The sequence below is a fragment of the Bos taurus genome, chromosome X, assembly GCF_002263795.3.
Source record: "Bos taurus isolate L1 Dominette 01449 registration number 42190680 breed Hereford chromosome X, ARS-UCD2.0, whole genome shotgun sequence".
NCBI lineage: Eukaryota > Metazoa > Chordata > Mammalia > Artiodactyla > Bovidae > Bos > Bos taurus.
The window spans coordinates 105,734,200-105,748,787 of NC_037357.1; the positions used below are offsets into that span (position 1 = coordinate 105,734,200).

The 14,588-nt window shown below is 39.8% G+C and overlaps 1 protein-coding gene across 1 annotated transcript in view; it reads right to left on the reverse strand.

Annotated features, from left to right (window-relative positions):
• Window positions 1-591: 591 nt before the first annotated feature.
• Window positions 592-14,588, reverse strand: part of LANCL3 (LanC like family member 3) — a 112,996-nt gene continuing 98,999 nt past the window's right edge. The window contains exons 4-5 of the mRNA NM_001206408.1: window positions 6,999-7,206; window positions 592-1,197 (exon numbers count right to left, since the gene is read on the reverse strand). Of these exons, the coding sequence (NP_001193337.1) occupies window positions 1,038-1,197; window positions 6,999-7,206 (368 nt within the window). The 3' untranslated portion in view covers window positions 592-1,037. The remainder of the gene's footprint in view (window positions 1,198-6,998; window positions 7,207-14,588) is intronic.

The window sequence follows — 14,588 nt, forward strand, 5'->3', positions numbered from 1 at the left end:
GGGAATTCACGCATAGTATAAAATTGAGCAATGCTCTTTTCACAATCACTGGTCCCTTTCTAGGCCAGTGTGTGTCCCAGGGGACACAGTATTCCACCCAAGGCAGAAACGACCCACCTCCTTGGTGTTTACCCTCATCTTTGAGATGAGAGATTTTTGCCACAAGTATATTTTACAGTTCCGCTAATAGCTTCATTGAGATTACATAGGCATTTAAAAAATTACTAACAATAGACAGTACATAGCTTATGCTTCAAATTGAGAAAAACACTTGACAGCAACACCTGCTATGGTATTTGCTAGCCTGTGAATTTTGTTATTCTAATTGAGCTTTCGGAAAGAAGAAGGAACCAGGAAAAGATATGCTCTAAGACCTAAGGGAACTTGGAATTTGGGGGTTGAAGCTAAGTTATGGTATGATTTCTTTAAAGTGCCCAGGGTAATGATAAAAATAGATTCATAGGCAAATTTCTCCATTAATTAAAAATCATGAATTTCAGTAAGTAAAGGCAAAGGACAACCAAGAGTTTCCCTTTTTGTCCTTTGGCAACCTGACCCATCCTTCCTAGCAGTTTTCAGCTGGGCAATGACTTTAGTTTTCTGATGGTCTTTATTTCTGAATTTAGGGGTGGAGGGCACCCACAAGTGGTCAAATTCTCTTTCCAATTGCAAAAATATTTTTGGCATTTCATTGCCATAATCCACATCTCAATGTTGGTTTAAGTGAGACAGATGATTTTTCCTTCCCTTTTTCCTCTGATCTTTGGTGTCACATCCATTCCCTGAACTGTTCCATCTCTAGGGGTTTTAGAAGAGTTGTGGTGTCTTTATGTTTGCACGTTCTCATGCTGTTCTCCCTTCAACCTGGAATCATGTTGCCTTCTTCACCTGCCTGCTCCCTTCCTTCCTTCTGGCAGCAATGTTAAGGCTCATGGTTGTGATACCATTGAATGTGGCTTATGTGGAAACTGCCTCAGGTAGTAGGCTCAGGAAATCTTGGGAACCTTCTGCAGGGCCATGATGGGACATGGAGCCTTCTAAACAAAGACGCTGAAGAGAGGGAACTCAGCCTGGTTGGGCTGCAGCAGATCGATCAGAAAGCACACGGTCCCAGAGAAGCCTTCATACAAGCTGTATATACTTTCAAGGACCCGGGAACCAGCCTTGAATTCCTCCGTAAATAAAAATTCAGCAAACCTAAAAGAAGAAGATATGAACAGTTTTCATATGAGTGTCTCCATATTATTGACCCTGGGTTGCTTCATCCTCTTCTCTGATAAGTTCAAGTTTTAGCAGCATTCTCTTTACAGATGTATATAAGATTTTAAGAAGGCCTTCTTCTCTGTTAAGAAATGGAGACACCATTATGCCATTGTATATGTTCATAGCCTAGGTTGGCAAGCAAACTTGACTATTTTCGGCATTTGCAAAGCAAAGCACTTTCTGAGGATTTCATTCCTTCTGCCATCCAATAATTGAAAGTAAAAAAGACAGATAAGTAGCCATACTTTTATTTATCTTGAGTAGAAGCAAGCTGATATATGCCTGTGCCTTTAAAAAAGTAAATATGCTGTGTTTCTGCAGGCATATTATTTCTGAGCTAGGTTTCATTTATATGTGACAGAGAGCAGAGACTATGAAAATAAATGGGCAAGATATTATACGATCTCTGCTTTGGGCAAACAAAAGAATAAGATGAATGGGAAAAGGCAAGCAACATTTTATAATCATGACATCAAACAGCAAACTCAGCTACAAGATAGATTATTTTTAGGATATCTGCCTTAAAAACAAATCACTGATCTCTAACTTCTCAATGAGAGATCTTTTTTTCTTTTACCTGTATTTGTCACAAAGCCTATTCAAACCATTTCTAATGAGTACCATTTTTAGCAGTTTACAGGTTTTAAAGTGCTGTCACCTCTTTACAGACTTGCTCTACTGATTCCCACCAACAACAAAAATAATCACTCGTTCAGAGGCTAGAGCTCACAGGTTGAAAAGGCCTGACAGCTGATTCTGCCATAAATTTAGATTATTGCTACTACATAGGGGGTCCTATGAAGAGTAATTACTTATCTGATCTTTTTCAGGCTCTTGGAATTATTGACAGTAGCTTAAAATAAATGAGCAGGAAACATATGGCGATTTTGTTTGGGCTAATTTTTCTCTCAACTGTTTTCCTGAATATGCAACAATTTTTAATAGAAGTTAAAAACAGTAGAATAATGATGCATCTTAAGAGTTAACTCAAAATTTATAATTAACACACTGAAACTTCCTGGTATAGCTACCTTTTAGTGTTCTGTATCATTTGGCAATCTGGATTCATTATCAGAAAAAAAAAGTCTCCATATACATAAAGTAAAATACACAGGATTTCCAAGGAAATTAATTATAAGTTAGCAGAATTTTTTAAACCAAATTTGTGATACAATGATAAACGGATTCTTAATTAGAACATTAAATAACAAGATCCAGTAGTGGATCTAATAACTGCTGACATTTCTAACTAGTGATTGGAGCAAAATACATTTCACAGTTTCTGCAACAATAGGAATAACATGAGAATATCTATGACTTCTACTGGTGACAGAGTCATGTCTACTGCAGACTCAGAACTGAAGGAAATGCTACCTTTCAGTGTAAAATGTAATACTTTTCTCAAGTAAATTCACAAACCCTAGATTACAAAGTCCTGGGGCTTCCCTGGTGGCTCAGATTGTAAAGAATCTGCCTGCAATGTGGGAGACCTGGGTTCAACCCCTGGGTTGGGAAGATCTCCTGGAGAAAGGAATGGCAGCTCACTTCAGTACTCTTGCCTGGAGAATTCCACGGACAGAGGAACCCGGCAAGCTATAGTACACGGGGTCACAAAGAGTCAGACATGACTGAGTGACTAACACACATACACAAACACACAGACACACACACACACACACACACACACAAAGCCCTGGTGTGGTAGAAAGAGGAAGGGCTTTGGGGTTGCAATACCTAACTCTGATAATTTCAAGTTAGATGAACTTTAGCAAACTTCTTAATCTGATTTTAAAATGATGAAGTTGCACAGTTGCATAAGATTATCTGTATAGATTAAAGACACCATATATTAGGGATCTGGGCAAAGAGCAAGCATTCAATACATGGTAAATATGCATTTTTTCAAAAAACATAGTATAGCAGAATATTTGTAAGATAGACAACCATTCCACTATATTTTAAGAGAAATGCACAGTTAATTTTGCTTCCTCATCTGACCTTTCCCCGCCAGGGTTTGATTTATTTATTATACTACTGAAATCATACTTTGTATAATATTTAATATCCTATATTTTTTAACCTAAAAATAACATGATAAATATTTTTGTGCTTTTCAAAATAACTTCTAAATGATATACAGCAATTTACAAAAGTCAGCAATGTGTGAGAGTTGCAGTTTCACTGCACTCTGACCTATACTGCATGTTATCATATTAAAGTGAAAATGATTGTTTCCAAAATATACCCAATGGTGCAAAATTCAAACTAACCAATTCATTTTTCTAAGAAATTCTGTAAAAATAAAAGTCAGAATGGTAATTATGGAACTAAAAAGAATTACAGATACATAGCATTACATATCAAAACCTATTGATTATGACTAAAATAGAACTCAGAGGAAAAGTCATTGATCTGAGCTGTTGTTATAAAGTTGGAAGGTATTCTAATTAAGCACTTTTTAAAAACTGTAGAGAATAACAAAGTAAAGGGAATGAACATTGGAAAATAAAAAATAAAGGCAGAAAACAATTAATTAGGAAGCAAAAGAGGAAAACAAAAAGAATTAATAAAAACCAAAAGCCAGTTTCTTTAAAGGATAAACCACATAGACAAAATGCTGGTGCGTCTGGGGAAAAACAGGGCTTCCCTAGTAGCTCAGTTGGTCAAGAATCTGCCTATAATGAAGGAGACCACCGGTTGGGATTCCTGGGTTGGGAAGATTCCCTGGAGAAGGGAAGGGCAACCTACTCCAGTATTCTTGCCTGGAGAATCCCCATGGACAGCGGAGCCAGGCAGGCTACAGTCCATGGGGTCGCAAGAATCTGACATGACTTAGAGACTCAACCACCACTGGGGAAAAACAAAAGCATTAGAAATGCGAAAGGGCATGTAATCACAGACATGGGAAATTTTAAATACCATGGAACTGTACTTTTTGATCTTTACATCAAAGATTCAAAAAAAAATCCATATTAACTAGATGCTTTTATAAGAGTTTGTGTGTGTTAGTTGCTCAGTCATGTCCAACTCTTTGAAACTCCATGGACTATAGCCCACCAGGCTCGTCTGTCCATGGAATTCTCCAGGCAAGAATATTGGAGTGGGTTGCCATTCCCTTCTCCAGGGGATTTTCCCAACCCAGGGATCGAACCCAGGTCTTCTGCATTGTAGGCAGAATCTTTCATTGAAATCCCAATCAAATGTCCACAGGCTTTTTTAACTTCTGAAAAACTGATTCTAAAATACAATTGGAAGAATAAAAGAGAGAGTACAGCTAAGAAAAACTAGAAATAAATGAATAACGAAATAAGGTCCAGAAACAAACTCATACATTTATATAAATTCAGTTTGTGATAAATTTGGAATTTCAAATCATTGGAGTCAACAGACATTATGGGGAAATTTCGTTTTTTTATTAAAAAACACACAAAAAAGATTTTTAAAAAACACAAAGATAGACACCCATCTGACACTATTTTATTTTTTATTTTTTTTTTGACACTATTTTAAAAAGTAAGCTCTAAGCTAATCAAAGATTTAAAAGTTAAAGTAACTTTTAAATTGGTGGGAGAAATGGACAAAGGGGTATAAATTTATTTTAAAAATTAAAATAAAATAATGAAAGTACTAAAAGCTCAGTCGTGTCTAACTCTTTGCAACCCCATGGACTGTAGCCTGCCAGGCTTCTCTGTCCAAGGAATTCTCCAGGCAAGAATACTGGAGTGGGTAGCCGTTCCCTTTTCCAAGGGATCTTCCTAACCCAGGAATTACACCCAGATCTCCTGTATTGCAGGCAGCCTCTTTACCATCTGAGCCACCAGGGAAGCCCCAAAGTACTAAAGGTCCATGTAAATTAACATTATTTTTTAATCTTAGAGTGGGAAAGGTTTCTTTAAGTATAACACAAAATCTGGAAATTTAAAAAATTTGACAACTTTTTCAAGAGAGATACATAAAAATTTTGGTCTGACAAAAGACCATGAACTAAGCTGAAAGAAAAATGGCAAAGTAGAAAAATATTTATAGCATACACTGACAAAGAGTTACAGTACTCAAAATAAGCATCATAACAGAAAAAAAAATGTGCAAAGACAAAGACAATTTAAAAATACTTCTGGATTTAATGACTTCAATTTAAAAATTTTTCTGACAAGTGTACCAAAAGATATGTATTGGATATTTGGGAAAATTTTGTTTGTTTTAGTAAAGACTGCACATACACTAAGTGTCCATTACTTAAAGATTGGTTAAATTAATCATGGTACAACTATAATAAATAACTATATAGTCATTAAAAAATTGAGCTAGATCTACATAAACTGAAATAAAGGGTGTCCCTTAACAATTGTTTATTTAAAATTATAAACTGCAAACAGTTATGTATAGTACAGTTACACATACATAATTGTAGGTTTTTATTAAAATATATATACATAGATATAAGAACATACATTTATGCATAGAGAAATGTCTGGAATGATATAACTCAAATTTTTAGTGATGATAACATTGAATACATACACTGCAGATACTCTGTGACAGGCACTGTTCTAAATGATAAATGAGGACATTATGCTAAGTGAAATAAGTCAGGCACAAAAAGACAAATACTCCACGATAACACATGAGAAATCTATAACAGTTAAACTCGTAGAAGTAGAGAATAGAATGAAGGTTGCCAAGGGTCAGGGTGTAGGAGGGGAAATGGGGAGTTTTTGCTCAGTGGGTAGAAAGTTTCTGTTATTGAAGTTGAGTAAGTTTCAGAGATCTGTTGTATAATACTGTGCCTGTAGCTAACAATATGGTACATTTAAAAATATGCTAAGAGAATAGAGCTCATATTAAGTGTTCTTACCACAATAAAAAAATCACAAATAGACATACCCCTTGGCCCAGTAATTCCACTTCTAGGGATTTACCTTACTGATATGGTGGCTAGGATGGTAAAGAATCTGCCTGCAATGTAGGAGACCCAGGTTTGATCCCTGGGTCGGGAAGATCCCCTGGAGAAGGGAATGGCAACCCACTCCAGTATTCTTGCCTGGAAAATCCCACGGACAGAGGAGCCTGGCAGGCTGCAGTACATGGGGTTGCAAAGAGTCAGACACGACTGAGCAACTAACACACTTTCATACCCATAGGTGAACAGCATGATATATGTACAAGATTATTTATCATAGCATTTTAAGTAATGCAAAACACTGGAAAGAATCCAAACTGCCCTCCATATGGCTTATTCATAAGATGTAATACTGCTGCTGCTGCTGCTGCTGCTAAGTCGCTTCAGTCGTGTCCGACTCTGTGCGACCCCAGAGATGGCAGCCCACAAGGCCCGCCCCTGTCCCTGGGATTCTCCAGGCAGATGTAATACTACACAATAACAAAGATGAAAAGTCCTTTATTTACTGATTGAGGGTGATCACTATGATAGCAAAATGCTACCATTTGTATCAAAAAGAGGGACAAAATTTTACATATACACTTATCTGCTCATATATATATATACACACACACACACACACACACACACACACACACACACATACAGATATGTATAGCTCTGAGAAGGTAACTAAGATACTGGTAACCATCTCCTGGGAAGTGAACTAAATTGCTAAAATGCACCATGGAAGTATCTGTGTTTACACTTTTAAAACTATGTGACTATTACTTGTTCTGAACATTAACTGGATTAATATTTAGAAAAACAAAAAAACATGCAAAGAAAGGCTGACCTTTGGGCTCGGTAGATGTATTTAGAGTTTCCGGTGAGCCGGTAGAGCAGCAGGAAGACATAGGCACTGCCAGCCACCCCGTGGCAGATCCCTGGGCCCTTCTTTAGCAAGCCCTTCTGCCATGTGAGTTCCCCACACCGGATACATGTGTCCAGGTACTGTGGTTTCTTGGAAACCAGATAAGCTTTGGCAAACAGATAGGCAATTCCTGTAAAAACATCACAGATATTAGAGGTGATTTTCAAGGCTTAATACTATAGAGTGAAACTTCTCAAACTGGAAGAGGCCCACACATCAGGGTACTGGTAAAATATCCATTCTAATCAAGTAGGTCTAAGGTGGGGCCAGGGTACTACATTTCTAACAATGACCCTTCCAGGGGCCACATTTTAAGTAGCAAGGCTATAGAATCTTCCCCAAGGGAGTCTTATTGTACCTGTGAGATTTAAATTGTTTGAATTGTATGGTGATTATCAGTACTGAAAGAAAGAGCAACAAGCATCTAGTCAGATAAAATCCATAATTTGCAAATGGGTTAATATTTGATGACAAATACGCTGGTAAGCATTACCCATGTCTTGCTATTTTGGAAAGGCTAAATGTTTATACAGTTTGCCCATCCCCCCACGGACGTTCAGAATTTGTCATGTTAAAAGTATTTAAAACTATACACCTTTTCTTAAGAGACAAACTGGGAGTCCTTCCAAAAACAACAATGATTCCAAGTGACTTGGCCAAGACTCTGGCTTCAGCTGTGAAGTGAGGCCCTGCCATCTTGACTGTTCCAAAGAAAGATTGTTCCTTCAACACTGCTCAACCAAGGCAATCTCCATTACACAGGCAGGAACGGAAACAAGAGAAGTGATAGCTATTAATAGAAACCATTTCCCCCACATTCCAGGTGCTCATATTGGGAGAGGAGATTAGTAGCCCAAGATTACTCTCTCTTGCCTCGCCAGAGAGGGACAGACTGGAATTTAGTAGATATTTGGACTAGCTCATCCATCAGGGTTATCTCTGCCTTCGTCTGTGACTGGCCTATTTTACAACTGTGTAGAGACAGAAATTACCTTGTAGAAAACTGACAATAATGTAAATAATACCTGTCTCTAGAAACTTCACATTCTGTCTGATAGATGTTGAGTTGACTTCCCTCAGTCTTTGTGGAAGCAGCTAGTTTTTGCATGTATTAAGCAAACTCATGTCAGCCTTCTTACTGGCCTAGAGATACATCTGCTCTTTGGAGATTCCTTTGAGCCAGTTATAACACTTTTCTCTGGTTCCCTCATTAATTTATGAGTTAAATAAAATTGTTGACATGTTTATTTTATATTTGTCTGAGAGTCATGATTTTATTCTCTTTTAAATATGTATCTTTGGGGACTTCCCTGGAAGACCATGCTTAAGACTCCATGCTTCCAATGCAGGGGGCATGGGTTTGATCCCTGGTTGGGGAACCAACATCCCACATGCTTCACCATGTCGCAAAAAAGGGGAAAAAAAAGGTATTCTTTAACACTCTATGATGAACGTGAAGAGGAACTAAAAAGCCTCTTGATGAAAGTGAAAGTGGAGAGTGAAAAAGTTGGCTTAAAGCTCAACATTCAGAAAACTAAGATCATGGCATCCGGTCCCATCACTTCATGGCAAATAGATGGGGAAACAGTGGAAACAGTGTCAGACTTTATTTTTCTGGGCTCCAAAATCACTACAGATGGTGACTGCAGCCATGAAATTAAAAGACGCTTACTCCTTGGAAGGAAAGTTATGACCAACCTAGATAGCAATTTCAAAAGCAGAGACATTACTTTGCCAACAAAGGTTCGTCTAGTCAAGGCTATGGTTTTTCCTGTGGTCATGTATGGATGTGAGAGTTGGACTGTGAAGAAGGCTGAGCGCCGAAGAACTGATGCTTTTGAAGTGTGGTGTTGGAGAAGACTCTTGAGAGTCCCTTGGACTGCAAGGAGATCCAACCAGTCCATTCTGAAGGAGATCAGCCTTGGGATTTCTTTGGAAGGAATGATGCTAAAGCTGAAACTCCAGTACTTTGGCCACCTCATGCGAAGAGTTGACTCATTGGAAAAGACTCTGATGCTGGGAGGGATTGGGGGCAGGAGGAGAAGGGGACGACAGAGGATGAGATGGCTGGATGGCATCACTGACTCGATGGACGTGAGTCTCAGTGAACTCCGGGAGTTGGTGATGGACAGGGAGACCTGGCGTGCTGCGATTCATGGGGTCGCAAAGAGTCGGACACAACTGAGCGACTGATCTGATCTGATCTGATGAACATCCAACAACGGGCTCTCCTCAGCCAGTGCTTTCTAGACAACCACTGACAATGGTCACCTATAGCACTATCCTCCTTCAGCTTTAGGAAGAAAGTGTCATTTTCACAAAGAATGATTTTTAAAAGAATTTCACTTAGTTAATTACGCATTCATTCATTCACTGTATCCATTCATTTGAAAGTGTGCATTGATGATCTGCTGTATTTACAGCACGAGGCAGGGCCAACGCTTCATGGGCGGGTGACCTGTACAGCCTCACAAAGGACCTCCAGGAGGGCCCCACACTGTACTGAAGGCTCTGATGTTGCCATCTTGAATTTCTTAATCCTTTTTCAAAAAGGGGTCTGCGTGTTTATTTTGTATTGGGTCCTCCAAATTATGTAGCCAGTTCTGGCCCTGGGTAATATAAAATAAATGATAACTCAACACAATGCCTGCCCTTCAGGAAGGCACTATCTAGAAAGGGAGAAAATAATATGTACTTGTGACAGATACATAAGACATGCAGTTTACGATGATGTTGGAACATAAAATGAATGGCACTGAAAATCATACTAGAGGGATCAGAAAAGTCTAAATTCCCTGAGGGAGACTGTCAAGGGAAGCTTTGCTAGAAGTCAGGCTTTCTCCAGAACTATGTAGGATACATAGGAAACTGCAGGCTGGAGGAGAAGGGGAGAGAGCATTCTAGGATTCAAATCAGCAAGGGCAAAGATTCTAAGCCACGATAAACAAGTCACATGGAGACCAGTGGGGCAGAGTGTTCTAAGCAACAGGATAAAGGAAGGGTAGATTGCATTCACATTTGGGATGATTTTACAAGTCCAATTGGGCACCTTGGAATGTATTTGTGGGTGGTAGGGAACCAGTGGGAGTGTTTTGTTGTGAATATTTTCGTTTATCTTTTTAATGACGATTACTGTTATAGACAAAATGCCCCACTGTGCAGTCAACCAAGACCTGAAGAACGGCAATAGGGTAGCTATGAGCTGAGCGTGTCGGCAGAAAGATGACAAAGAGGCTAATGAAAGAGACAGCTCACAGGCTTGGTGGCTGCTTAGATATTAATTATCTACTATATTCCAGGACAGTAGTAGGTACTGAGATTTTTAAAAGCCCCTCCTTTCATAGTCTTTACAACCTAACTGGGTGCATTCATTAGGCCATGTGAGGGGAAAGCAAGGCATTGTGGAAGCACACAGGAAGGCTCCTAACCCACATGTGAAGGGAGGAAAGACCCACGAGGAATGTGACACCATCTAACACGGGTACTGAGGGTGAACCGGAAGCCCTTGGTGCTTTATCAGATCCCTTTTCTTTACCAGCAGGTGCCCCATCTCCCAGCTGCTGTGAGTTGGCTGCTGACAAAACTCACAGTTTCCCTCTTCTTGGAGGATATGCCCTCAGTCAAATGGGAGGCTATGCAATGCACCCCCACCCCCAAGCAATTTTGGCCAATAACAGACATATAGGTCAGCTCCCTCTGCTTTAAGGTGGACCAACTCTGCAGTGTAATTTGTGGTTCTTAGCTCCCCACCTCCAGAATCCAGGTGAAGCTCCTGTCTAGGTGAGACAGAGAGCCCTTGGCCACCCAGCTTCTACTCTGTCCCCTGGCCACTCCTCCCCTTCTCCCTCTGTGGAGCTTTTCATTTCAGTAAAACCAAATCACCCCCACGGTTCCCTTCCTTCACCATGTTGGCTCCATGCCTCTGACTTTTCTTGGAATAAACTTCTCACCTTTCTTGGTCTGGCCAATTTATCCCAGGCATCACCTCCTTCAGGAAGCCTTCCTGGAATCTGGAGAAGGACCCTAAGAGATGCCTCCTCTGAGCTCCCATCAGTCCTACAACTCTGAGCACTTATACAGTTATCATATTTAAATTACTTGTTTTTAAACATAATAACTTTCTTTTAAATTGAAGTATAGTTGATTTATAATATTATATTCATTTCGGGTGTACAGGATAGAGATTTGGTATTTTTACAGACTGCTGCTGTTGCTGCTAAGTCGCTTCAGTCGTGTCCGACTCTGTGGGACCCCACAGATGGCAGCCCACCAGGCTCCCCTGTCCCTGGGATTCTCCAGGCAAGAACACTGGAGTAGGTTGCCATTGCCTTCTCCATTTACAGACTAAACTCCATTAAAAGTTATTATAAGAAAATTGTAATTCCCTGTGCTGTACAACATATGGGCTTCCCTGGTGGCTCAGATGGTAAAGAGTCTGCCTGCAATGCAGGAGACCCGGTTGGATCCCTGAGTCACGAAGATCCCCTGGAGAAGGGAATAGCAATGCACTCCAGTATTCTTGCCTAGAGAATCCCATGGACAGAGGAGCCTGGCAGGCTACAGTCCATGGGGTCGCAAAGAGTAAGACACAACTTAGCAACTGAACAACATACAACATATCGTTGTTGCTTAGCAATTTTATACATGGTGGTTTGTATCTCCTAATCCCCTAGCCCTATCTTGCCCCTCTTCCCTTCTGCCCACCCTCTGGTACCCACTGTGCTCATGTTCAGTCGCTCAGTTGTGTCCAACTCTTTGTAACCCCATAGACTGTAGTCTGCCAGGCTCCTCTGTCAATGGGATTCTCCAGGCAAGAATACTGGAGTGGGTTGCCATTTCCTTCTCCAGGGGATCTTCCCAACCCAGGGATCGAACCCATGTTTCCTCCATTGGCAGGCAGATTCTTTACCACTGAGCCACCAGGGAAGCCCTCTGGTACCCCATTGGTACCCACTAGTTTGTTTTCTGTATCGGTAAATCTGTTAAAATTACCTGTTCTCATGTCTGCCGCCCCTCATATTGTGCCAGCTAACTAAGGGCAGGTACTCTGTCATGTTCATTTTTGTTCTCCAATCTATGTCATGGTGTTTGACCCATGTCAAGGCCTCCACAAATGCCTGCTGACCCTGTAATGTCTCATTTCTCACCCCAGTGCAGGCGGATGCTGAAGTGGAGATGAGATATGTGGAAGGAAGATGGGCTGAGATGGTCCCATTGCTAAACCAGGCCACTAGCCCCTGGCAGCTTAATGGATATTGATCCTGGGGTTCTGGTCAGAGAGAAAGGGCCTCTTCCTGCAGCTCAGATCAAAGAATGGTACATGGAAGGGACCTTGAAAAACTCCTAAACCTATTGTCTTCTTACATAACCTAGAGAAGTCCACAATCAGGTGGCTTAATCTAAAAGGAAAGGATGTTGGCTTTCTTTGCTTTTGCTGGGAACACTGTCATGTCATCATGGAAACACTGATTATTGTCCACTGACATGAAACTGCCAGGCAGCAATGATATATGTCTTTGCCAAGTATTAATACAACTAGGAAAAGGAATTATTACTTAAGAAATATGGTTTGGGAGACTGAATCTTTGAAAACATGTGATCTAGCAGAGCCTCATAATAGTCAGACTTGGTACATATTATTTCAACATCCTGTAGAATCAGCACACAGGTCCATTCTGGGATCTGTGATTGCACTGAAGCAGGCACTGTACAGTGTACACTACAAAGCTTAGTGGTCAAAGACACCCGCATGTACAAATCCCTGCTGTTATCTATTCAAAGTCACCCTTGTAATTCACTATACTTCAATAAAAAAACAAACAACAAAGAAAAAAGTCACCTATCCAGGAGCCCTCATGAAATGATTAAAAAAAAAAAAAAAAGCTACAGCTGTGTTTCACCCAGAGTAAAGGAAATGAACTGTCAGTGTGACCACAATAATGATGTAACATAATGCCATCCAGACTTTATTTTAGCCATGGCATTTGTTTTAATGATTTTGTAAATAGTTTTCATCTTGTATTTCAGAATCACTAAGGTGAGGAAGGGGTCAGGTGAATCTGCCTGCATCTAGTGAGAAAAACTCGACGTTTCACTAGGTATTTATAAATGTGAGTGTCTGCAAATTGTTGGGGCCATATCCCTCAGGAACGGCAAGGGACCACAGGATAAAAGGTTTCTGTCGTGATTTAAAAAAAAAAAAAAAGTTTTCCTACTCCATCTCCACCTACTCCTTTCACAGATGAAGAAACAAAAAAGCACAAAAGAAACAAAGTGGTTTTCTCAAGGTTACTTAACTGGTTAGTGTTGGAGCTACAATTGGAATCCAGAGTTATTAACTTAAGAGCCCAGAAGTATATTCACACTGCATAAATGATAACTAAGGCTGTCACCTGTAGAGGTGGGTTGAAGGAAATTCAACAGGAAACAATTATAGTGGGAGATAAGATATCATTGAAGAAATTCCACATTGTGGACTATATCTGGCAGGTTTTTAATCACAGAATCAGCCTGCTGCCCCAAACCATCTGTACTGTTCATAAATCTACTCTCAAATAAAATGCTTTCCTCATACAAGTGAGAATTATTTTTCTAGGTCATCTCCTGCTTTAGAATTTTTGGAGAGCTTACTGTTGCCAACTTCAGAGGAATCTTGATTTTTAACCTGCACTTACCAGATTCGTAATCCCTCTTGGTGCTATTTTTACCACATCTCTTAAAAGGAAGACCGATACCCTTGAGAATGGAAGTGGTAGCAGACATAATGGGCTCCATTTGGTTGTTTATTCATTTGTGAACTGGCTTATTTTTGGCAGTCTGGTGAATACGTGGGTTGAATGCTTTTGCTTTGCAACCTACATTTAATCTTACCAAGACACTGAACATGAATGATATATGAGAATAAAGTCCTCAGGGTAATGAATCCTATGCTGTACTGTTATGGTCCATGATTTACAAAGACAGATGGGATGTACAGTAAGAATGGAGTAACTATCTTTCAAGACCCCTATATCAATTAAGTGACCCAGCCACTTATTTTAGCAGACAATCTGCCCACTCTTTACAGGGCTTTTACTATACATTGGATCCTTTTAAAATAGGCTGTATTTAATTTGGGACATTTCCAAAATTCAAGGATCCTGGGGTGCTTGAAGGATATCCAATGGCCACCATTGCTAATGATCAAAGGGAATAGGAAATGAGAGTGTTGAGCATAACATGAAGAAATATCATTTCCAGAATGGTAAATAAGTGCTGTTTTTCTTCAAGAAAAAGTTCAAAGCCAGAAAAAAAAATGGACTCAAATGATCACTGGTGGGAATTAGCCTGGACATAATGTACAATGCCCTGGTGGTGGTACAAGCACACACAGGAGCCTTTGAAGTCCTCCCTTAAGTAAAAGTGGCAGGCAGAGAAAATCTAGCCAATGGACTAAGACTTCTATTATTTGTCATCTCAGACTGTATGGAAATAAAAAATGAAATTCCACTTGGATTAAAGAACATTACATAG